The sequence below is a fragment of the Bubalus kerabau genome, chromosome 11 (genome assembly GCF_029407905.1).
Source record: "Bubalus kerabau isolate K-KA32 ecotype Philippines breed swamp buffalo chromosome 11, PCC_UOA_SB_1v2, whole genome shotgun sequence".
In the NCBI taxonomy this organism is placed as follows: Eukaryota; Metazoa; Chordata; class Mammalia; order Artiodactyla; family Bovidae; genus Bubalus; species Bubalus kerabau.
The window spans coordinates 14970451-14995428 of NC_073634.1; the positions used below are offsets into that span (position 1 = coordinate 14970451).

Here is a 24978-nt window from a genome sequence, read left to right on the forward strand (position 1 = left end):
CTCCCTCCTCCCTCCCCATTCCATCCCTCTGGGTCGTCCCAGTGCACCAGCCCCAAGCATCCAGTATCGTGCATCGAACCTGGACTGGCAACTCATTTCATACATGATATTTACATGTTTCAATGCCATTCTCCCAAATCTTCCCACCCTCTCCCTCTCCCACAGAGTCCATAAGACTGTTCTATACATCAGCTTTCTTTATAGTCCAACTCTCATATCCATAGATGACTATCGGAAAAACCAAAGCTTTCACTAGATGAACCTTTGTTGACAAAGTAATGTCTCTGCTTTTTAATATGCTGTCTAGATTGGTCATAAATTTTTTTCCAAGGAGCATCTTTTAATTTCATGGCTGCAATCACCAGCTGCAGTGATTTTGGAGCCCCCCAAAATAAAGTCTCTCACTGTTTCCATTGTTTTCCCCATCTATTCACCATGAAGTGATGGGACCAGATGCCACGATCTTAATTTTCTGAATGTTGAGCTTTAAGCCAACTTGTTCACTCTCCTCTTTCACTTTCATCAAGAGGCTTTTTAGTTCTTCTTCACTTTCTGCCAAAAGTGTGATGTCATCTGCATATCTGAGGTTATTGATATTTCTCTTGGCAGTCTTGATTCCAGCTTGTGCTTCATCCAGTCCAGCATTTCTCATGATGTGCTCTGCACATAAGTTAAATAAGCAGGGTGACAATATACAGCCTTGACATATGCCTTTCCCGATTTGAATCCTGTCTGTTGTTCCAAATCCAGTTCTAATTGTTGCTTCCTAACCTGCATATAGGTTTCTCAAGAGGCAGGTCAGGTGGTCTGGTATGCCCATCTCTTTCAGAATTTTCCACAGTTTGTGGTGATCCACATAGTCAAAGGTTTGATGTAGTCAGTAAAGCAGAAACAGATGTTTTTCTGGAACTCTCTTACTTTTTCGATAATCCAGAGGATATTGGCAATTTGATCTCTGGTTCCTCTGCTTTTTCCAAAACCAGCTTGAACATCTGGAACTTCACAGTTCAAGGACTGTCGAAGCCTGGCTTGGAGAATTTTGAGCATTACTTTGCTAGCGTGTGAGATGAGTGCAATTGTGTGGTATTTTGAGCATTCTTTGGCATTGCCTTTCTTTGGGATTGGAATGAAAACTGACCTTTTCCAGTCCTGTGGCCACTGCTGCATTTTCCAAATTTGCTGGCATATTGAGTGCAGCATTTTCATAGCATCATCTTTTAGGATTTGAAATAGCTATTGAATAGAAAGAACTTGAATAGAAAATCATATTTTGTTTTCTAAAATCTGTTGCTTTCCAGGCCGCACTAGTGTAAAGAACCTGCCTGCCAATGCAGGAGATGTAAGAGTTGCAGGTTCAATCCTTGGGTTTAGAAGATCCCCTGGAGGGGGGCATGGGAACCCACTCTGGTATTCTTGTCTGGGAAATCCATGGACAGAGGATCCTGGCAGGCTATAATCCATGGGGTTTCAAAGAGTCAGACACAACTAAAGCAACTTAGCATGCACACATAATAAATTAGAGCATTATTTTTCATGAAATTTTATAATTCTGATTTCACATACTTCAGTTTAGGTATTTTTTTCAACATCTGAAGAATGTTTTGCCCATTCCTGTGTTTTTAGTGAAAATATACTTACTATGTTTTTTGAGCCAAGTGACATTTGTACCTTATTTACTATGTCTTTAGTTTGATAATAATAGTAGACTATAGAATGAGATGGGTAAGGAAAACTGAACACCTGCAAAATAGGTTTCCACATAGTAAACAGATTGTATATTTTTAAACTGAAGTAAAGTTTCTGTCAGACATGGGAAAAACTTAATAGCCTGGGGATGAAAAACTTAATAGCCTGAAGATGAAGTCGCAGTAGTAAGTTGTCATCTTGGATGAAAAAAATGATTAAATGTTGAACTGACCGCCAGAGTCAGTCTCTTGATTGCTAGTTGCAAGAAAACTATTCCCCTGTAAATTCTCTCCCTATTTGTATTTTATTTTTGTCTATGTTAATGAAAGGGTCACCTTAATTAATGTAAGTTTTTTATTTTAACTTGTCATATATATATAAAGTTTAACTATATAAACTGCTGGTATTTGCCCATTTTTTGACCAATAACTTAGTTTTCAGTGGAAGTATGTATGAATTTTAGAATTAAAAAATATTTATATTTCAATTATATGGCATTATAATTTGAGATCTGTAACATTACAAAGTGATCACTCCCCAAAGGGTCACTTCTGTCACCATACTGCTGACCCCTTGAATGCCTTGAAGCCCTCCTCCAGGCCCCTTCCCCTCTGTTGACTACTGGTCTGTTCCCTGGAACTATGTGTTTGTTTTTGTTTTATTTAGTTTTATATTCCACATATGAATGAATTCATACATTATTTGTCTTTTTATTTCTGATATTTCACTCAGCATAATCCATGGAACCCTCAGTTCCATCCATGTCATCCCAGTTGGCAAGATTTCATTGTTTTTATCTAGTTGATTAGTATCTACCTATATGCCAGATCTTTTTTATCCATTCATCAACCATTAATGGTCATTTTTCCCTATCTTATGGCTATTGTACAAATAGCTATTGTAAATAATCCTCCAGTGAACATAGGGGTACATATATCTTTTTGAATTAGGTTTTCATATTCTTTATATATGTATATATACACCCAGTAGTTGCAATACCTGGATAATATGGTAGTTTTATTCTCAAGTTTTTGAGGAATCTCTGTACTGTTTTTCATAATAGCTGCACCAATTTACAATCCCACTAACCATATTTGAGTGTTCCCTTTTCTCTATATCCTCTCCAGTATTTGTTATTTTTTAACTTTTTGTTAAAGTTAAAGCCATTTGTTAAAGCTTTAACAAAAGCTTTTTCATTCTGATGAATGTAAGATGATATTGTGGCTTTTATTTGCATTTCTGTAGTAAATAGTGATGTTGAACATCTTTTTATGTGATTTTAGCCACCTGTATGTCTTTAGAAAATTGTATATTGAGTTTATTTTCCCATTTTTTAAATTGGACTGTTTATTTTTTGTTGTTGAGTTGCGGGTTCTATATATGTTTTAAATATTAACTCTTTATCAGATATGTGATTTGCAAACATCTTCTTCCATTCAGTAGGTTGTTTTTTGTTTTAATGATGATTTCCTTTGCTGTGCAAAAGCTTCTTAGTTTGATATAGTCCCATTTGTTTACTTTTGCTTTTGTTTCCCTTCCTTTTGGAGTTAGATCCAAAAATCATCACTAAGACAGCAGTCAATGAGATTACCTCTTGTGTTTGTTTTCCAGGAATTTTATGGTTTCAGGTCTTACATTTAAGTCTTTAAACAGTTTTGTGCTAATTTTTGTGTGTACTTTAATATAGTGGTTCGGTTTCATCCCTCTGTCTGTAGCTGTCCAATTTCCCAACACCATTTATTGAAGAGACAGTCCTTTCTCCATTGCATTATATATTCTTTGCTTCTTCATCATAAATTAACTCTTTATTGACCAGGAGAGTTTTGCAGAAACTAATGCCTGTGGCCAGTGATTTGTTATATAAGTGAATATTGAAAAGTCTCTGGTCGATAATGTTTGGGTAACAAAAGATGTTTTCATATGTCTCTGCTCAGTAATGTGATAACTGTCCACATATGTGTAGATAGTTTTTGGGCTCTTAATTATGTTTCATTGGCCTGCATGTCTGCTTTTGGGCCACTGCCATTTTGTTTTGATTACTATAGCTTTGTAGTATAGTTTGAAATCACGATCATGGTCTCTCTGGCTCTGTTGTTTTTCAAGATTGTTTTGACTATTTGGGATCTTTTGTGGTTCCATACAGACTTTAGAATTGTTTTTTCTAGTTCTGTGAAATATTCCATGGGAATTTTGATAGGGATTTATCTGCCTGCAATGAGGGAGACCTGGGTTTGATCCCTGGGTCGGGAAGATCCCCTGGAGAAAGAAATGGCAGCCCACTCCAGTACCTTTGCCTGGAAAATCCCATGAACAGAGGAGCCTGGTAGGCTACAGTCCATGGGATCACAAAGAGTCAGACATGACTGAATGATTTCACTTTCACTTTTCATTGAATCTGTAGATGGTTTTGGATATTATGAACATTTTAACAGTGTTAAGGCTGTATATTGTCACCCTGCTTATTTAACTTATATGCAGAGTACATCATGAGAAACGCTGGACTGGAAGAAATACAAGCTGGAATCAAGATTGCCAGGAGAAATCTCAATAACCTCAGATATGCAGATGACACCACCCTTATGGCAGAAAGTGAAGAGGGACTAAAAAGCCTCTTGATGAAGGTGAAAGAGGAGAGTGAAAAAGTTGGCTTAAAGCTCAGCATTCAGAAAACGAAGATCATGGCATCTAGTCCCATCACTTCATGGGAAATAGATGGGGAAACAGTGGAAACAGTGTCAGACTTTATTTTTTTGGGCTCCAAAGTCACTGCAGATGGTGACTGTGGCCATGAAATTAAAAGATGCTTACTCCTTGGAAGGAAATTTATGTCCAACCTAGATAGCATATTGAAAAGCAGAAACATTACTTTGCCAACAAAGGTCCGTCTAGTCAAGGCTATGGTTTTTCCTGTGGTCATGTATGGATGTGAGAGTTGGATTGTGAAGAAGGCTGAGCGCCGAAGAATTGATGCTTTTGAACTGTGGTGTTGGAGAAGACTCTTGAGAGTCTCTTGGACTGCAAGGAGATCCAACCAGTCCATTCTGAAGGAGATCAGCCCTGGGATTTCTTTGGAAGGAATGATGCTAAAGCTGAAACTCCAGTACTTTGGCCACCTCATGTGAAGAGTTGACTCATTGGAAAAGACTCTGATGCTGAGAGGGATTGGGGGCAGGAGGAGAAGGGGACAACAGAGGATGAGATGGCTGGATGGATGGCATCACTGACTCGATGGATGTGAGTCTGAGTGAACTCCGGGAGTTGGTGATGGACAGGGAGGCCTGGCGTGCTGCGATTCATGGGGTCGCAAAGAGTCAGACACGACTGAGCGACTGAACTGAACTGAACTGAACTCTTCTATTCCTTGAGCATGGAATGTTTTTTTCACTTACTTGAGTCTTCCTTAATTTCTTTCATCAGTCTTAGAGTTTTCAGTGTACAGGCCTTTTATCTCCTTGGTTAAATTTAATCCTGGATATTTTATTCTTTTTGATGCAGTTGTAAATTGGATTGTTTTCTTAATTTCTTTTTCTGATATTTCAATACTGTTGTACAGGCTTTCCTGGTGGCTCAGACGGTAAAGCATTTGCCTGCAATGCAGGAGACCCGGGTTCGCTTCCTGGGTCAGGAAGATCCCCTGGAGAAGGAAATGGCAATCCACTCCAGCACTCTTGCCTGGAAAATCCCATGGACGGAGGAGCCTGATAGGCTACAGGAAATGCCATGGATTTCTGTGTATTGATTTAATATCCTGGAACTTTGCTGAGTTCATTGATTAGTTCTGATTTTTTTTTGGTGGGGTCTTTAGGGGTTTCTAAATATAGTATCATGTCATCTGCAAACCTTGACAGTTTTACTTCTTTGTTTCTAATTTGGATGCTTTTATTTAATTGCCTTGCCTAATTGCTTTAGCTAGGACTTTGAATACTTTTTTGAATAAAAGTGGTGAGAGTGGACATCCTTGTTTTATTTCTGATCTTAGAAGAATAACATTAAGCTTTTCACTGTTGGCTATGGTGTTAGCTGTGGGTCTGTCATATATGGCCTTTAGTATGTTGAAGTATATTCCCTCTATCACTGGACAGAGGAGACTGGCAGGGTATGGTCCCTAGGGTCACAAAGAGTCACATGTGACTGAAGTGACTTAGCACACAGGCATATTCCCTCTACACCCACTTTATCGAGAGTTTTTATGGTATATGAACCTTGAATTTTATTAAAAGCTTTTTCTGCATTGAGATGATCATATGTTTCTCCTTTATTTTGTTAGTGTGATGTATCACATAGATTTTAGATGTAGAACCATCCTTGATCCCTGGAGTAAATCCCACTTGATTGTGGTGTATAATCCTTTTAATGTATTGTCAAATTCAGTTTGTTAATATATTGTTGAAGATTTTTACCTCTATGTTCATCAGGGATATTAGCCTGTATACAGGTTTTCTTTTTGATGTTGTCCTTGTCTGGTTGTGGTGTCAGGGTAATCATGGCATCATAAAAAGTGCTTGGAAGCATTCCTTCCTATTCTTTTTTTTTTTTTGGCAGGGATGGGGGGAAGACTTTGAGAAGCATGCATGTATGCTAAGTCACTTCAGTCATGTCTGACTCTTTGTAACGCTATGGACTATAGCCTGCTGGGGCCTCTCTCCACCAGATTCTCCAGGCAAGAATACTGGAGTGGGTTGCCATGCTCTCCTCCAGAGGATCTTCCTGACTCAAGGATTGAACCCTTGTCTCTTATGTCTGGTGCATTGGTAGGCAGTTCTTTACTGTTAGCACCACCTGGGGTGCCCGAGTTTGAGAAGGATAGGTATTGAATCTTTTTCAAATATTTAGGATGATTCACCAGTGAAGCCATCTGGTCTAGGCCTTTTGTTTATTGGGAGGTTTTTGATTAGTATTCAGTCTCCTTGCTAGTAATCAGTCCATTCAGCTTTTCTGTTTCCTCACTATTCCATCTTGGTAGACTATATGTTTTATCTGTTTCTTCTAGGCTGTCCAATTTGTTGGCATATTATTGTTCATAGTATTCTCTTACCATTCTTTGTGTTTTTGTGGTATTGGTTATAATTTCTCTTTATTCCTGATGTTATTTGACTCCTTTTGCTTTTTTTCTTGCTTTGTCTAAAGGCTTGTCAATTTTATTTTTCTTGTTAAAGAACCACCTCTTAGTTTCATTGATCTTTTCTATTGTCTTTTTGCCTTTACATACTGTTCATGGGGTTCTCAGGGCAAGAATATTGAAGTGGTTTACCATTCCCTTTTCCAGTAGATCATGTTATTTCAGAGAATGAGACAGTTGGATAGTCAGCATCACTGACTCAATGGACATAAGTTTGAGCAAACTCCAGGAGATAGTGAAGGACAGGGAAGCCTGGTGTGCTGCAGCTTATGGGGTCTCAAGGAGTCTGGTATGACTTAGTGACTGAACAGTTGTCTTTTTAATTTCTATTTCATTTATTTCTGCACTGATCTTATTATTTTCTTTTATCTACTAACTTTGGACTTTGATTTGTTCTTCTTTTTCTAGTTCCTTAGCATTAAAATTAGATTTCTATTATTTCTTGAAGTAGTCCTGGACTGCTGTTGACTTCCCTCTGAGAACTACATTTGCTGCATCTTAAAGACTTCAGTATGTAATATTTCCATTTTTCTTTGTCTCTAGGTATTTTTTTTAATTTTACTTTTGATTTCTTCAATGACCCACTGGTTGTTTGGTAGCATATTGTTTAATTCCCACATTTTTCTGGGTTTTTTGGTTCAGTTTTCTTCTTGTAATTGATTTCTGTTTTCATAGCATTGTGACTGTGAAAAATGCTTAATATGATCTCAATCTTCTTAAGTTTATTCATTTAATTTCTTTTTTAATTGGAGGAAAATTGCTTTACAATGTTGTGTTAATTTCTACCATATAACAGCACAAATCAGTCATAATTATATATGTATTGGGTACATTCCACAATTCTAAATTTTTACTACCCCCACCACATTTTATGTTTTTGATGTCACATTTTGCATCTTTTTATTTATGTTTCCTTAGAAAATTATTGTATTTTTTTTAGCTAAGTTTACTTCTTTTGTCTCTTAAGCTTTATGGTAGCTTTATAAGTGCTTGATTGGCTACCTTCTTTTTTAAAATTTTTAATTAATTTATTTATTTTAACTGGAGGATAATTGCTTTACAGTGTTGTGATGATTTTTGCCATACATCAGCATGAATTGGCCACAGGTATACATGTGTCCCCCGCATCCTGAGCCTCCCTCTGACCTCCCTCCCCACTCTATCCCTCTGGGTTGTCCCAGACCACTGGCTCTGGCTACCTGCTTCATGTATCAATCTTTCACTGGCCATCTGTTTTACATATAGTAATGTCCAGGTTTTAATGCTATTCTCTCAAGTCATCCCATTCTCCCCTTCTTCCACTGAGTCCAAAAGTCTGTTCTTTACGTCCGTGTCCTGCATGTAGGATCATTGGTACTGTTTTCCTATATTCCATGCTGCTGCTGCTGCTAAGTCGCTTCAGTCGTGTCCAACTCTGTGCGACCCCATAGACGGCAGCCCACCAGGCTCCTCTGTCCCCGGGATTCTCCAGGCAAGAATACTGGAGTGGGTTGCCATTTTCCTCTCCAATTCATGAAAGTGAAAAGTGAAAGTGAAGTCGTTCAGTCGTGCCCGACTCTTAGCGACCCCATGGACTACAGCCTACCAGGCTCCTCCGTCCATGGGATTTTCCAGGCAAGAGTACTGGAGTGGGGTACCATTGCCTTCTCCCCTAAATACCATATATATGTGTAAATATCAGTATTTGTCTTTCTCTTTCTGACTTGCTTCACTCTGTATATTAAGCTCCAGGTTCATCCACCTCATTAGAACTGTCTCAGATGCATTCCTTTTTGTAGCTGAGTAATATTCCACTGTGTGTATGCACCACAACTTCCTTGTCCATTCATCTGCCGATGGACATCTAGGTTGTTTCCATGTTCTAGCTACTGTAAATAGTGCTGGAGTGAACATTAGGGTACATGTATCGCTTTCAGTTCTGGTTTCCTCAGGGTGTATCTTGCTTACGTTTTCCCATGAGATTTTTACTTTCCTGTGTTTTCTTTTTATCAGTTAATGTTGTTTTTTTTTTTTTTCAACTTAGGGAATTCCCTGTAACATTTCTTGTAAGTCCACTTTAGTGGTGATAAACTTCTTTGCCGTGCTGTGCTTAGTTGCTCAGTTGTGTCTGACTCTTTGCGACCCCCGTGGATTGTAGCCCTCCAGGCTCCTCTGTCCTTGGGGATTCTCCAGCCAAGAATACTGGTAGCCATGCCCTCCTCTAGGGGATCTTCCCAACCCAGGGATCAAACCCAGGTCTCCTGTATTGCAGGCAGATTCTTCACAGTATGAGCCACCAAGGAAGCTAACTTCTTGAGCTTTTGCTTATTTGGAAAACCTTTACCTCATCTTTAATTTTGAATGACAAACTTGCCGATTAGAGAAATATTGGTTGGAAAAATTTTCCTTTTAGCAATTTGAATACGCCATGCCACTCACTTATGGCCTGTAGAGTTTCTTCTGATAAATCTGCTGGAAGCTTTATAAGGATTTTTTTTTTTTGTATATAATAAATTTTAAACTGTGGAAAATTCTGAAAGAGATGGGAATACCAAACCACCTGACCTTCCTCTTGAGAAACCTGTATGCAGGTCAGGAAGCAACAGTTGGAACTGGACATGGAACGACAGACTGGTTCCAAATAGGAAAAGGAGTATATCAAGGCTGTATATTGTCACCCTGCTTATTTAACTTCTATGCAGAGTACATCATGAGAAATGCTGGGCTGGAAGAAGCACAAGCTGGAATCAAGATTGCCGGGAGAAATATCAATAACCTCAGATATGCAGATGATACTACCCTTACGGCAGAAAGTGAAGAAGAACTAAAAAGCCTCTTGATGAAAGTGAAAAAGTTGGCTTAAAGCTCAACATTCAGAAAACTAAGATCATGGCATCTGGTCCCATCACTTCATGGGAAATAGATGGGGAAACAGTAGAAACAGTGTCAGACTTTCATTTTTTGGGCTCCAAAATCACTGCAGATGGTTATTGCAGCCGTGAAATTAAAAGACGCTTTGCTCCTTGGAAGGAAAGTTATGACCAACCTAGATAGCATATTCAAAAGCAGAGACATTACCTTGTCAACAATGGTCCGTTTAGTCAAGGCTATGTTTTTTCCAGTAGTCATGTATGGATGTGAGAGTTGGACTATAAAGAAAGCTGAGTGCCGAAGAATTGATGTTTTTGAACTGTGGTGTTGGAGAAGACTTTTGAGAGTCCCTTGGACTGCAAGGAGATTCAACCAGTCCATCCTAAAGGAGGTCTGTCCTGGTTGTTCATTGGAAGGACTGATGTTGAAGCTGAAGCTCCAATACTTTGGCCACCTGATGTGAAGAGCTGACTAATTTGAAAAGACCCTGATGATGGGAAAGATCGAGGGCAGGAGGAGAAGGGGACGACAGAGGATGAGATGGTTGGATGGCATCACTGACTCAATGGACATGAGTTTGAGTGAACTCCGGGAGTTGGTGATGGACAGGGACGCCTGGTGTGCTGCATGCAGTTCATGGGGTCACAAAGAGTCAGACTCGACTGAGCGACTGAAATGAAAGAATGAATGAAGTTGTTTTTCTCTTATTGCTGTTAGAGTTCTCTCTTAGTCCTTACTCTTACCATTTTAATTATAATGTGTCTTGGTGTGCTTCTCCTTGGTGTCATCTTTCTTGGAAGTCTCTTGACTTCTAGACCTGAATGTCTGTTTCCTTCCCCAGCTTGGGCAAGTTTTTCAGCCATTATTTTTTCTGACCCTTTTCTAAGTTTTCTGACCCTTTGTCTTATCTTTCCCTTCTGAAACTTCTATAATGTGAACATAATTCCACTTAATGTTGTCTCAGATAAACCCTTGAGGTATATTCACTTTTTAAGATTCTTTTTTCATTTTTCACCTTTTTCTATGTGATGTCCATGTTTTTCTTCCAGCTCATTGATTCTTTCTTATGTTTTAATCCAATCTGCTGTTGAATCCCCAAAGTGTATTTTTCAGTGAGTTATAACTGCTGTTTAGTACTTTCTTATATTTTCTATCTTTTTGTTGAGGATTTCACTGTATTCATTCATTCTACTCCTGAGTTTGGTGAATATCTTTAAGACTGTTACTTTAAACTCTTTATCAGGTTGGTTGCTTATCTCTGTTTCATCAAGGTCTGTTTCAGGGCATATGTCTCCTTATTTGGTTTTGGAATATGTTCCTTTGTCTCTTCGTTTAGCCGACTCTCTGTTTGTCTAAATGTGTTAGGTGAAACAGCTGTCTCTCTCAGTCTTAAAGGAGTGTGCTTTATAAGATATGATCCATGTGGCCTGGAAGCACAGTCTCCCCTGGCCACCAGAAAACCAGGTGCTCACAGGCTGTCCCTCATGTGGACCATGCATGCCCTCCAGTTGTGATGGGACCTTCGCTGCTTCGTGGGGAGAGTGGAGAGTGGTGCACTTGTCCGGCCTGGTTTTGATGTTAGAAATTTGTTTTGAATCTTTATATCTTACTGTGGTATATTCAGATGTTATTGCTTATTTCTAAATGTCTAGACAGAACTTTAAAAATCCTTAGAAGTAGTGAACAGTTTAGTTTGAGAATGTATTAGAGTCATCAGAAATATTATTTTTGAAATATTGGAAGATAGAGTGCAAAGAACCATTTAAGATGATATATTATTTGTGAGAAAGTGGCCAGTAATACCTACAGAGAGTAGGGTTGTTGTGAGGATTGACTGAAGTAATTTATATAATGTTTTGTCATAGTGCTTGGCACTTACAATCCTACCAGTATATAATAGTTAACATTGTAGCATTCTGACTGTGCTTTTTTTTGCAATAAAGATGAAATATATCTTGATATATTTTTTGATGATGTACCAAAAAATGGTAATGATACCATCTATTGTAAACAAACAAACAAAAATCTATTGAAATAAAGCAATATTGATTGAGTAAGACATAGTTTGAAGAAGCAGGGCCTATGATTTCTGCTTTGTCCTAAGGTTACTTAGAGCTTCTGCATTCTTAGAATACTTCATTGTTGCCACATTTCTGGCACATCTCATATTCCAGTTTGTTTGTTACTTCTTTTAATTTGTTTACGTACTGTTAGTTAGGTAAACTGCAAGGTTGCTACAAAGGATATGGTTTTCCACTAATCCACAACCCCTGTTGTGTCTGCATGTTGGATATTGCTGTTTCTCATCTTATTTGTGCAGGTGCTGAGGGAAATATATTATTGCTTTTAACAAGTGTGTAATAAAAATAGGAAAATGGAAGATATACTGTCAGGACCACATGTTTGGGAAAAAATAATGACAATATAGTTAATTGTAAAAATGAGTAGTAGTCCAGTATATCTGTTAAGAGAATACACTTTAATGTGCTGGCCTGCTTTGCTGATTGCCTGTATCCACTAACCCCTGCTGGCTTTGCATTTTCCATTTCTGTTCTTGATGAAAACTGGTCTGTTAAGGATAAATGTAGTCAAACGAAAAGTAAGTACCTATATTTATAAACAAGTGGCAATAAAGACAGTTGACAGAGTTGAATGAAAGCAGTGTGACATGCTTTATGTATTCTATTTTGCTTTTCTCATTCCTAGTGTTTGATCTTTTAAGTCTATCCATTGGCAAAAATTTATTATGGCTTACATTGATTTAGGATCTTAAAATTTTTTTCATTTTCTGATAGTATAAAAGTTTTGTTTTGAAATTTTTTGCCTTAATTATAAAGGTTTACCTATCTTTTCAGGTTTTCTTGAATATCTACTTTATGTACTTGTTGCTTTTTCAGCCACCACTTTAACTATGTGCGAAGTTGCTATTAACCCCGAATAGGGAATGTACTTTCCCCCATTCCGTCTCTGTAATACCAAATTCTACTTTTCCATGAGGACTAGTTGAATCTCACCTCTTCTGTACTTATTTATCTTTTACTTATTTATAAGAATTTTTAATTAAATATGCTACATGTCAATTAAAGTATAATTGACATACAGTGTGATGTATTGAATACACATACACACACACACACACATACACACAGACTCTTCACTTAATATTCCATTATTAAATTTAGAGCCTTTTCTCTCAGAAAAATGATTTTGAAAGTCAATTTTATTCTTCATTCTTCCCTACTGTCCCTGTTAAATCTGTCATTTGAAGGAAAGTGGTATATTTTATCCATCATATTTGAACTCTCAGTACATTGACTTGTTTTCTGAGAATGACATCCTTCCACATTATCACAATAAAATAATCACACTCAGGAATTTAATATATAACTTATATACAAATTTCCCCAGTTGTCCCAATATTATAGCAGTTTTTTCTTTCATTTTTTTCCTGCAATCATATGTAGACATGTATCACATGTTGCATTTAATTTTTATGTATATTTATTCTCCTTTAATGTTCTTGTATTTAGGTACATATGGTACACCCCCATGATTAGATTCAGGTTAATAATTTTTGGCAAGAATATTACAAAAGAAGTATTATGTTCTTTTCAGTGCATCATATCAGGAAGTACACAGTTGATTAAGGTGGTGTCTACCAGATTTCTCTACTGTTTTTCACCTATTGGTTTTAGAATTGATTGATGATTCTTTCCTGAATCATGTATTACTATGGGAATTATAAAATAGTGATTTTTCTATCTTTACCATTTGATTCACATTGATTGGTTGGCATTCTTCTAAAAGAAGAAATTTACTTTTCTCCCTTTCCTTTTTTTTTTTTTTGTCTCCGTGTTGGCACTTATATATTTTAGTATACAGCTGCTTATAGTCCATTCTTGTCTTTCATTTTGATTCTCCATTTGTTCCAAACTCGAGTCTCATTCATTGTGCTCTGCTGTGTCTCTGTCAGTTCTGAGCATCTCATTCATTTTCTCGCACAGGATGGGTTCACTCCAGGTTTTGCCCCAGCCCCAGCATTAGCTGTTTTGTCAAAGAATTCTTGTTCCTTTTACTGGAGAACGGTATTTAGAAACCAAGATACAGGCATTGGGTGTGCTCCTTTTGTGGACAGAATTAAGAAATATACATACTACACTGGCAGAGATATTTTTATAAATTGTAAGTTAAGTCTGATGCTTCTAATTTAAACCTGATATCATAGCTCTTCCTCTTCTGTTGCATATTTGTGTCTGAGAATTCTGGTTCCCAGAGTATTAAAATATTTACTCATTTGCCTAATTATAATGCCCAAAATAGTTTCAGAATTTCTATGCATATATCACTAAAAGCAGTAAACTTACTAAGTTCAAGATTTCTTTGCTGTTCTTTTCATCTTAAATGCAGTGGAGCTATATTGTTCAAAATGTTTTGTTCAGATGTTTGTTGGCTATTTTAGTTTCTTGTGTGTGCTCATTATCCAATTTATATAGTCTTAGGCTCATTGATTTCTTTTTTTGTAATTTTTGGAGGTTCCCTATCCTTATTAGTTTAATTTTTTGACTATATAAAATATGAACATGGTTCAAAAGGCAGAGTTATATAAGACAGTATGTTCACTTGAAATCCTACTCTTCTCTTTATCTCTCCCTCCTGATCTTACCCACCCTTTGTAAGTAATCAATATTGTGAGTTTGTGTTTGTGGCGTGTATACATACTCTTTCTCATACCTTATATAACATTAACAGCATAATGCATATATATATGTTTTGTACTTTGTTTTTTCATTTGAAAATATATCCTGAAAATAATGATTTTTATATCAGTTCCTGGAAATTGTTCTCATTCTATTTTTACTACTAAATTGTACTCCATTTTTGAATGTACCATAGTTTATTCAGCTAATCTCCTGTATGTAGGAATTTAATGATTTCTAATCTTTTCCTGTAAAAGTATAGTGTTTCTGTTATAGAGCTATTTTAATTAGCTCAACAAAATACTAACAATACCAGGTACTGGCAGGGTGCAGGACAGCTGTGCATTTGCTGTAAAAATGCAAAATGGTTCAGTCAGTTTGGAAAAGAGTCTGTTAGTGAATTTATAAAGTTGAACATACACTTATCATGTGACCCAGCAGTCTCACTCCTAGGAATTTACCCATTATGTTTACACAGTAACATCTACCTGAATTTTTATAGCAACTTTATTCATACATTGCAGAAAGTAGAAGCAACCCAAGTGTTCTTCAGTGAGTGAAGAGATAAAAATGAACCATGGTATATCCATAATTAGAGTGTCACTTTGAAGTAAAAAGAAGTAAACTATAGATACATGAAACAACACAAATGAATCTCAAATACTTTATGCTGAATGAAAGAAGCCAGATTCAAAGGTTATATACGGTATGAGTCTCTTTATATGACATTCTTGAAAAGGCAAAACTCTAGGGACAGGAAATGGATCAGTGTTTGGCAAGGGCTGAACATTATGGAGTAATTTGACTACAGAGGGACATGATGGAAATTTTGGGGGTGGTGGAACCTTCTTTTAAAATCTAGATTGTGACAGTGATTATAGGACTAGATGGATTGTTTTAGAACATTAAGTTGTTCTAGAAAGTTGTCACTAGACAGGATGAATTTTCCTCTATGCAAAATACCTTAAAACTTAAAAAAAAGTTTTATAGTAAACCCCCAAACCTGAGAATTGTTTTATATATAGTTGGAGATGTTTCTTCAGGGTAGGTTTCTAGATTGCTGATTCAAGGGATAAATGCATGTGTAGTCTTGTTGGATAATGTGAAATTCTGCTCTATAGAGGTTGAACCATTTTCTGCACCTCCCCACTACCAGCCATGTATGAGATGCTTATTTTCTTACAGCTTCTTTCAGGGAGAATTTTGTTAAGTTTTTTATTTTTTGCCAGTTGCATAAATGAAAGATAGTATCTCTGTATAGTTTTAAATTTGCATTCCTATTACTATGGGTGAAATGTGGTATCTGAGAAGTTTGAGAGGCATTTGTATTTTTTTCCCCAGTAAGCTATCTGTTCGTTTTTTTACCCATTTTTTTCTGATTTTTTTCCCCTTCAATTTTTATGATTTGCTTATATATTAGGGATATTAGTTCTTTACCTATAATAAGATTTTCTTCTACCTACTTTTGATCAGCTTAACTTTTCCTCCCCTTAGAACTTTTATATTTAATACCACATTCATGCTAAATTTCCTTTTTGCCTGATAGTTTAGAGTTTCTTAGCATACAGTCTCTCTCTCTCCCTTCAGTTGCTAAGTCATGTCCGACTCTTGTGACCCCCATGGACTGTAGCCTGCCAGGCTCCTCTGTCCATGGGATTCTCCAGGCAAGAATACTGGAGTGGGTTGCCCTTTCCTTCTCCAGGGGATCTTCCCAATCCAGGAATCGAAGCCAGGTCTGCTAGACCTGGCAGATTTTTTACTGACTGAGCTATGAGGGAAGTCCTAGCATACAGTAGACCATTGTTAAATAAAGATCAGTTCAATCTTTATTTCCTAGTGTTCAGGTTCAAGCAGAGAATTCTTAAAGGACTCTCATTTGATTTGGTCGCAAGGTTTTTTGTAATGCCTCAATAAGGAGAAATGCTGTTATCTTTCCTGATTTTCTTCTGTTTAGTGCAAACATGAATTAATTAAGTGGTAATCTACTTAGGGATTTTTCAGGAAGAAGTTGAGTAATTTGTGAGATGCTCAATAGAAAAAAATGCTATACTTTTAGGGTAGGGCTCTGGTCAGGGTATTCTTGAGTGTTCAAAGGCTTAGAATGTTTTTTATCCTTTTACTCACCCTAGTCACTTAGAGTCCTATCTTCTAGTTTGTTGGTGTGTCTGTGGTGTTAGTCCAGCTCTATTAGAGCTTATGTCCAAATGAATTTTACCCTTTTTTTTCTCTGAAATTTGTAAGTCAAATAGTTCAGAAATGCACACTGGTAAAAAATGTCTGCCAGGTACTTCTTGGCTTCTGGACATAATATAGGCAGTCACAGTTGATCTTCTGAATTCAAAGGCAGTGCCCCTTTAGCTAATCATTTGTTGTTTTCTCTCTTGAGAAAAATACCTGGTACATTTTAGTAACTTGAGAGTCAAGTAATTTTCAGAAATAGGTACCAAGTCCCTACATTCATTTATCAATACCAAGAAACCAAAGTACCAAAATTCTGTTTTATGTTAAGTGGTAATCAAAAAGTATTTTCAAGATCAAGAATGACCCAAATAATTAGTGAGAAGCATATCTAAATTTTTTACAAACTTCTGTCATACTCTTTTTGGAAGGTCCACCTGCTTTGAAAGAGTTCATGAGAAAAAGATAAATGATGTAAATGATGTGTGTGTGTGTGTGTGTGTGTGTGTGTGTGTATGTGTATGTGTGTGTGTATCTCCCGGGCCTACTTAGAGGGAAAGCAGGTAGATTTATCTGAATGTTACCTGCAGATACTCTTTCCCCCTCCTCCGTTCACTAGTGAGTCTTTGAAGCTATGGAGAGAGCTAAATTTTAACTCCTTTTTTTTGAGGGGGAAGGTTGTGTTATAAAACTATTAAGTGAATATATCTGATAAAGCTTGAGTGTCATTATTTTAAAATAAAAATCTCCTTTAAAAAAACTAAATCATTTTCCTTATCATTTATGAGACTAACTTATCCACTAGCCTTTCCATTTTCAGAGATTTCCTTTGACTTGAAATAAGATATATTAGAAAACAAGAAAAACGTATCATAAAACCAAATCCTGATGTTTTGCAAGAATTTTCATAATGAGAAATACTCTTTCTTTTCTTCTTGATATCTAATATTCCCATTTCTCCTCTGAATCTTTATATCTTATCTAATGTATGTTGTGTACAGAGGTTCATAGACTATTTTTTTCTAGGTGCTTTTCATTAATCCTATTTACAGAAAGGTTAGCTTTTCTTTTTTTCAGTATCCTCTGTCTCCAGACTCTTTTTGCCATCTATGTAGTGGCATCATGTGACAGCTGGTGTATTGATGGATATAATGGTATTTAACAACAAATAGTCTATACACAATAATTAGGAATAATTGCTTTGACTAAAGCTGTTAATTTTTATCATAAGTATATAAGGTTGAAACAGTCAAATTAGCCTTATAGATTGGTATCTAATGGCACATATCTCTGGTGGGTATGTGAATGTATAATTGTTGAATGTAGTTGTTGCCTTGATGATATCTCTCTGTGGATGTGGTAGGCCAGTCATCCATAGATTATTTTAACAGCTGATTATTATCTGTTAATTTAAAATATATCCAAGTTTTCTTAATTTCATGGGCTTCCCAAGTGGTGCTAGTGATAAAGAACCTGCCTGCCAATGTAGGAGACTTAAGAGATGCAGGTTCGATCCCTGGGTTGGGAAAATCCCCTGGAGAAGGGAATGGCAATCCACTCCAGGATTCTTGCCTGCAGAATACCATGGACAGAGGAGCCTCGAGTGCTGTGGTCCATAGGATTGCATAGAATTGGACATGATTGAAGTGACTTAGCACTAGCACTCTCTTAATTTATATAATTTATATTGTGCTCTCTGTACCTGCCACCTTACTGGCCTCCTGAGAAACCTGTATGCAGGTCAAGAAGCAACAGTTAGAACCAGACATGGAACAATGGACTGATTCAAAATTGGGAAAGGAGTATGTCAAGGCTGTGTGTTGTCACCCTGTTTATTTAACTTATATGCAGAGTACATCATGTGAGATGCTGGGCTGGATGAAGGAAAGCTGAAATCAAGATTGGTGGGAGAAATATCAGTAACTTCAGATATGCAGATAACACCACCCTTATGGCAGAAAGTGAAGAGGAACTAAAGAACCTCTTGATGGAAGTGAAAAAGAAGAGTGAAAAAACTGGCTAACACTTTTTCAACATTCAGGAAATGAAGATCATGGCATCTGGTCCCATCACTTCATGACAGAAGGATGGAGAAACAGTGGAAACAGTGATAGACTTTATTTTCTTGGGTTCCAAAATCACTGTAGATGGTGACTGCAGCCATGAAATTAAATGATGCTTGCTCCTTGGAAGAAAAGCTATGACAAACCTAGAAAGCTCATTAAAAACCAGAGCCATTACATTGCCAACAAAGGTCCATCGAGTCAAAGCTGTGGTTTTTCCAGTAGTCATGTATGGATGTGAGAGTTGGAGCATAAAGAAGACTGAGTGCTGAAGAATTGATGCTTTTAAACTGTGGTGTTGAAGAAGGCTCTTGAGAGTCCCTTGGGCTTCAAGGAGATCAGACCAGTCAATCCTAAAGAAAATCAGTCTATTCATTGGAAGGACTGATGCTGAAGCTGAAGCTCCAATACTTTGGCCACCTGAGGCGAAGAGCTGACTCATTAGAAAAGACCCTGTTGCTGGGAAAGATTGAAGGCAGGAGGAGAAAGGGACGACAGAGGATGAGATGGTTGGATGGCACCACTGACTCTATGAACATGAGTTTGAGCAAGGTCTGGGAGACGGTGGACAGGGAAACCTGGTGTGCTGCAGCCCATGGGGTTGCAAAGAGTCGGACACGACTGAGTGACTGAAAAACAGCAAATAGTGTGCTCTCAGGCATACATTTCTTGGTTGTGTGTGTGTTAAGTCAGTGCAGTGTGTCTGACTCCTTGCGACCCTATGGACTATAGGCCACCAGGCTCCTCTGTCCATGGGATTCTAGGCATGAATACTGGAGTGGATTACCATGCCCTCCTCCAGGGGATCTTCCTGACTCAGGAATTGAACCCATGTCTTTTATGCCTCTTTCATTGGCAAGCGGGTTCTGTACCACTAGCACCACCTGGGAAGCCCGGATTTCTCATTTACATAATCTAAAATTTTACCTACTATTTGCTCCTTCCTGACAATAAAGAGGTTTGAAGGGACTCTCTTCAGAAACTATATAGGGAATTAGGCAGCTGCTGTCCTTGGTGATGAAATTATTTCATGTGAATTCTTAAGGAAAACAACTAGTTAAAAAAGTGGGATAATCTTAAGTGCATTGTTTGTGACTACTGTTGGTATGAAGATAGATCTGTTTGAACTAGAAAAATACAGACTGCAGTATCTTAATGTCTTGAGTTCCTGACTGCCATGCAGAGGAAATGTTTAACTATTTTAATCATGTTTCTGTATCTCAGAAAGAAAGCCCTTATGAAAGGAAATGACAGCGTCCTACCACAAAGTTATCTCTTATCAGTTATAGTCTTAGTCGATAATGATTTGTCAAAGTTGGACATGTGTAAAATGCAAGGGCTGTGTTATTTACTTTGGAAAGGAAAAATTAGATGAAGCTGATAAAGACGGAGTCATGGCTTTTGTTAGGAGACAGAAACCATTAAAGGCAGTCATTGTTAGCTTAGGAAAGTGTCCTTGGACCCCTCCCTCTGTCCCAGCTGAAACCTAAACCTGCTTGAATCATTCTTTGCAACTTGAGGGGAGGGAGGGACAACTGAGGGGAAGAAGAATGAAGACAGCTCCGACAGAGATTTAGCAGTTTAAATGGGGAGCAAAATGTGGACCTTGAGGCAGACTATTTATTTGAGTCAGGAAACACTGCCTTTTGTTCTGGTACTCACTCCCATTTATTTCGGTTTTTGAAAGTTCATTTCTTATCCTTCCAAACATGTAGCATTCCTTCACGTACAGTGTACGTTGCTCTCCTCCTTTCACCTTTCTGTAGATGTGATTCTTTTTCATTAGTGGAAGCAGAGAAAACACATTTAGCTCAAAGCAACATGAGTCAGTGCATGCTTTACATACCTTTCTCCTCACAGCACTCTTCTGGTTTCCTCACAGTGTTCCTAGTGTTCCTCACAGAAGGGAGCATGAAGGAAAAATTATCTCTAAATAGTAGACTATTTGGAGGGTGGAAGTAAAGTTTGTGAACTTAAGCCCCATTCTGCTCCTTTTTATCTTGATTTCTGTGTACCACCTTCAAGGCAGGAAAGCATGTCCTTAGGAGGACTTAACTGGATTATGATTTCAGAGGCTAGGAAATAGCGTTGATGGCCCTTCTGCGTCAGAGTACTTTAAACAGTTAGAAGCTGAATATGATGATGTCAAGACAGCCTCACAGAGAATAGATTTGGTTGTAAATATTTGGTGGAGATGACAGAAAAGGCCTTTGTCTCTTCTCTAATTATATCTATTTTTCAGTTGGTCCAGAAAAACCAGTCTTCCCATGCCATTAGTAAAGGGCCCCATTAGGTTATTTGTCACAGATTTCTTGGGAAATTGTCCCCTAAGGTGGGATGTTCATTCTTTAAGGATGGGTCTGACATGTGAAAGGGCTAAGACTCTGACTGAGCAATGGCTAGAAGCAGTTTCCTTTTGAATGAAAGGCTTTGAGTTCAAAGCAAAACAAAATAAACTGTATGAAGAACATAGAAACAAAGTTGTGATTAAATTTGTTGTTTAAAATTAAGTAGAATGTTCTTAATATTTTTAAAGGTATATACTTCTAAAAATAACTTTATAATCATTAATTCTAAATAAAAGGGAAAAGTTTAATTTTCCACACAGATCAAAGTAATTTTTTTAATGCATTTCTGTTCTTGTCTTTTTCATGTACACATGTAATTTTTAGGTAATTTAAATACTATTGTAAATATAATTTTATGGGAATTTTCTATATTTCTTCTTTTGAAATTGTTTTTCACTTAGCTACAGTTTTCACTAGTAGGCTCTGATTTTCCGGAAAAATAAAATAAATTTCCTTGAAATCTCCACTTCAGAATCAAAGAGGAGCGACTGTAAAGGTGCTTAATGTTGCAGTCATTTTAAAGAAGAGGGCCTGTAATGATCACCTATTGCCCCTTGTTGTGTTAAGATGAAAATGAATGTCCATTTGTATCCTTAAAGTTAGAATTTTTACATGCTTTTTAATCATACTTTTCTTTACCTACATGGTGCCTGTCCATGAAATGTTTTTCTTGGTAATTTGGCAGTGCTCGCTAACTCTTCTAGATTGTTTTTTTTTTTTTTAAGTAAAACTATGCTTTGGCCATGGTGTAGGATCTTGAGCACCTTATCAGTCTTTGGAGTCACAAAAACGTTTGTTTGGAGTGCTTATAGATACATAATATATTGAGTGAGATTCCTAAACATAGAGGTTTAATTTCTGATCTCATGGATGCAAAGCAAATAAACAGAATAGCCAATAAATTTGAACCAATACGTAGAGACATGTGATGGTTTTGAAGGGAAAAGAAAGTGGATATTGTACTATTGAATTGCAGGATGAATAGGTTTCATTAGAAACAGCATCTTGATGAAGAATCAGTTCTCCCAAAGAAGATATGAGGTTTACTTTTATGAAGTAAAGGAAACTGACCTTATAATCATGAATCAGCCCAATCCAATTTAGATGTGCCTGCTGCTCGCATTCAGATAATCACAGTTACTAGTGTTGTACTAAAAACTTTAGTCTTTGTCTTTATTTAGTCTTTAGTTTTTATTTTAGTCTATATTTTGACTGCTGTATATCTTCATGTAATTGTGTCTTTTCTTTTTTGTTCTGTTTTGCTTAATACTTGCTTTCTAGTGTTTCCTTTTATTCTTATTAAATTTATTTAGGTCAACTAATATTTTTCTTTTTCAGATGAGGAAATTGAGGTCAAAGAACATTGTGACTTATTCATCATCACAATTGTAATGCATCAGTTTTAGCACTGTGACTGTATTGCAGTTCTAGTTTTTTGTTTTACTTTCCTTGTTTGATGTCTAGGATTAATCTGTATGCATTTTTCATACTATAATTTGTTGATACTCTAGGTTTGATTTTTCCTTTCATTATCTTATTTTTTAAAATATCATCTCCCCTCTCTTCTTGGAGTATTTCTGTATTTGACTGCATGCAGTCTTAAATATTCACAGATTCTAATGCCCTTTCCTGCTTTTTTTCTGCAGCCTCCAAGTGTATCTCTAAAAGCATATGCAAGACCAGAGACACCTGTTACTCTTCTCTGTTATCTGTTCTTCAGTTCTGTGTCCCAACCTTGGTGATAGCCTCACTGTTTTTTAATCTATGACTGAAATGCTAAAACTAGGTTTCTTGAAGCATACTTTGTTTTGTTTTAACACTTTAGTATTAAAAATGAGTGCTATTGCTCTTTTTAGCTTTGTTTGAATATTTTGTGACAATTTTGGTTGTTTTGCAGGTACCTGGGGCCCAAGATTTGGTTGATTTCTCTCCTGTTTATCGATGTCTACACATATATTCTGTCTTGGTGAGTCTTTGGCTTTGCCTAATAAAACTCTATATTGAATTCAAATCTCTGCTTTCTCATATTTGATAGTTTTTCTTCTTATTGTTAAGGAATAAGAAACTATTATTAAGGAATTGTTATTGTTATTCAGTCACTAAGTCATGTCTGACTCTTGAGACCCCATGGACTGTAGCACACCAGGCTCCTCTGTCCTCCACTATCTCCCAGAGTTTGCTCAAATTCATGTCTGTTGAATCAGTGATTCTGTTTAACCATCTCATCCTCTGCCGCTCCCTTCTCCTTTTTTAAAGGAATATCATTTATTAAAAAATAATCTTTTCATTTCTTCCTGAATCTTTTATTTATCTTTGCCATGTCATATGTGGTAACTAGTAACATTAATTTCTGTCAGTCATCAACAGATTATTAGATTATAGCTAAAAATAGTGACACACAAATTTGAATTTCTACTGTTAATTTAAAAATGTGTTATTCATATAACAATAGCCTATCTTCAAATATTAAAATAAGATTTTTTATTCCTGATGGTAATTACTCCTTTGTCATGTAACACATATGGAAAGAGGAACTTCTCTGAGGAGAAATACTGTGGATATCAATGTCATTCTAAGAAAGGCGCTTTATCCTTCATGGTAATATACCTACGTGCAGACACACAGATACATACAATCAGTAAAAAAATTAAACTCTAAAGTATCATCAAAGACAAATTGATTAGAAAAGTTCATTATCAATACATTTTATAGCAAAATTCAGTGAATCTTCTATCAGGTTTTCAGTCTATTTGAATATGTCTTATTGCCTAGTGTGTTATCCATATTCTTTCCTTATATATTTACCAAAGTATCATTACTCCAGATAGTTTGGGTGGACTTTATAGCCTGAAGTGTTTTTGGTAACCTCCAGTAGCTTGAGAGCTTCCCTGGTGGCTCAGAGGGTAAAGTGTCTGCCTGCAATGCAGGAGACCTGAGTTCCATCCCTGGGTCGGGAAGATCCCTCGAGAAGGAAATGGCACCCCCACTCCAGTACTCTTGCCTGGAAAATCCCATGGGCAGAGGAGCCTGGTAGGCTGCAGTCCATGGGGTCGCAAAGAGGTGGACATGACTGAGCGACTTCACTTTAGTAGCCTGAGAAAAGAACTGAAAGCTTCTTCTCCTCTTCCTCCTCTCACTTGTTGCTGTCTGTTTCCCTCTTCACCTCTCCCTCTTTTCTCACTCTCTATTCCTTTTCTCTGTTCATCATTCTTTTGTATAAAAATGGGGCTTCCCTGGTGGCTCAGCTGGTAAAGAATCCGCCTGCAGTGCCAGAGACCTGGGTTTGATCCCTGGGCTGGGAAGATCCCCTGAAGAAGGGAACGGCTACCTACTCCAGTATTCTGGCCCGGAGAATTCCATGGACTGTATAGTCCATGGGGTCACAGAGAGTCGGGCATGATTGAAGCAAGATATAGATAAAATTGTATCAAAACATCTGAAATAAGTTGACTACTTCTTTTTAATATCATGTGTGTGAAAGTCACTCAGTGTGTCCGACTCTTTACTACCGCATGGACTGTAGCCTTCCAGGCTCCTTCATCCATGGAATTCTGCAGGCAAGAATACTGGAGTTGTTCGCTATTCCCTTCTCCAGGGGATCTTTACAACCCAGGGATCGAACCCAGGTCTCCCTCATTGCAGTCATATGCTTTACCCTCTGAGCCACCAGGAGAATTAAATAAATTATTTACATCTTAGTTTGTGACATGCTTTTTTTGTCATCTCATACAAGGTCCCCTGCTGTATTGCATTTTATCATGGTTTTTCCATTCATCCCCTGTCCATAACTCCACTTGTCTCTCATCCCCAGTTGTACTAACTCTATTATGTTTAACATATGATTGTGGTTATGTTTTTGTTTTTGAAAAGTATATAGTAACTTTGTATTTGATTTTAACTTATTCAAATAGTATTGTCTTATGGACCTAGTTCTATTTCTTATATCTTTTGTTTAGTCCTATTTTTAATATCAGTTCCTCATTATAGTTTGTATATTTGGTTCATTGCCTCCTGCTTATATGTGATATTTAATTGAT

At 37.1% G+C, this 24978-nt stretch overlaps 1 protein-coding gene across 5 annotated transcripts in view; it reads left to right on the forward strand.

The window, feature by feature from the left end:
• EXOC6B (exocyst complex component 6B) overlaps positions 1-24978 on the forward strand; it is a 721589-nt gene that overhangs the window by 320162 nt on the left and 376449 nt on the right. For all 5 annotated transcript variants that reach the window (XM_055539668.1, XM_055539673.1, XM_055539671.1 and 2 more), the window contains one exon: positions 22839-22907. In XM_055539668.1, coding sequence (XP_055395643.1) covers positions 22839-22907 — 69 coding nt within the window. The remainder of the gene's footprint in view (positions 1-22838; positions 22908-24978) is intronic.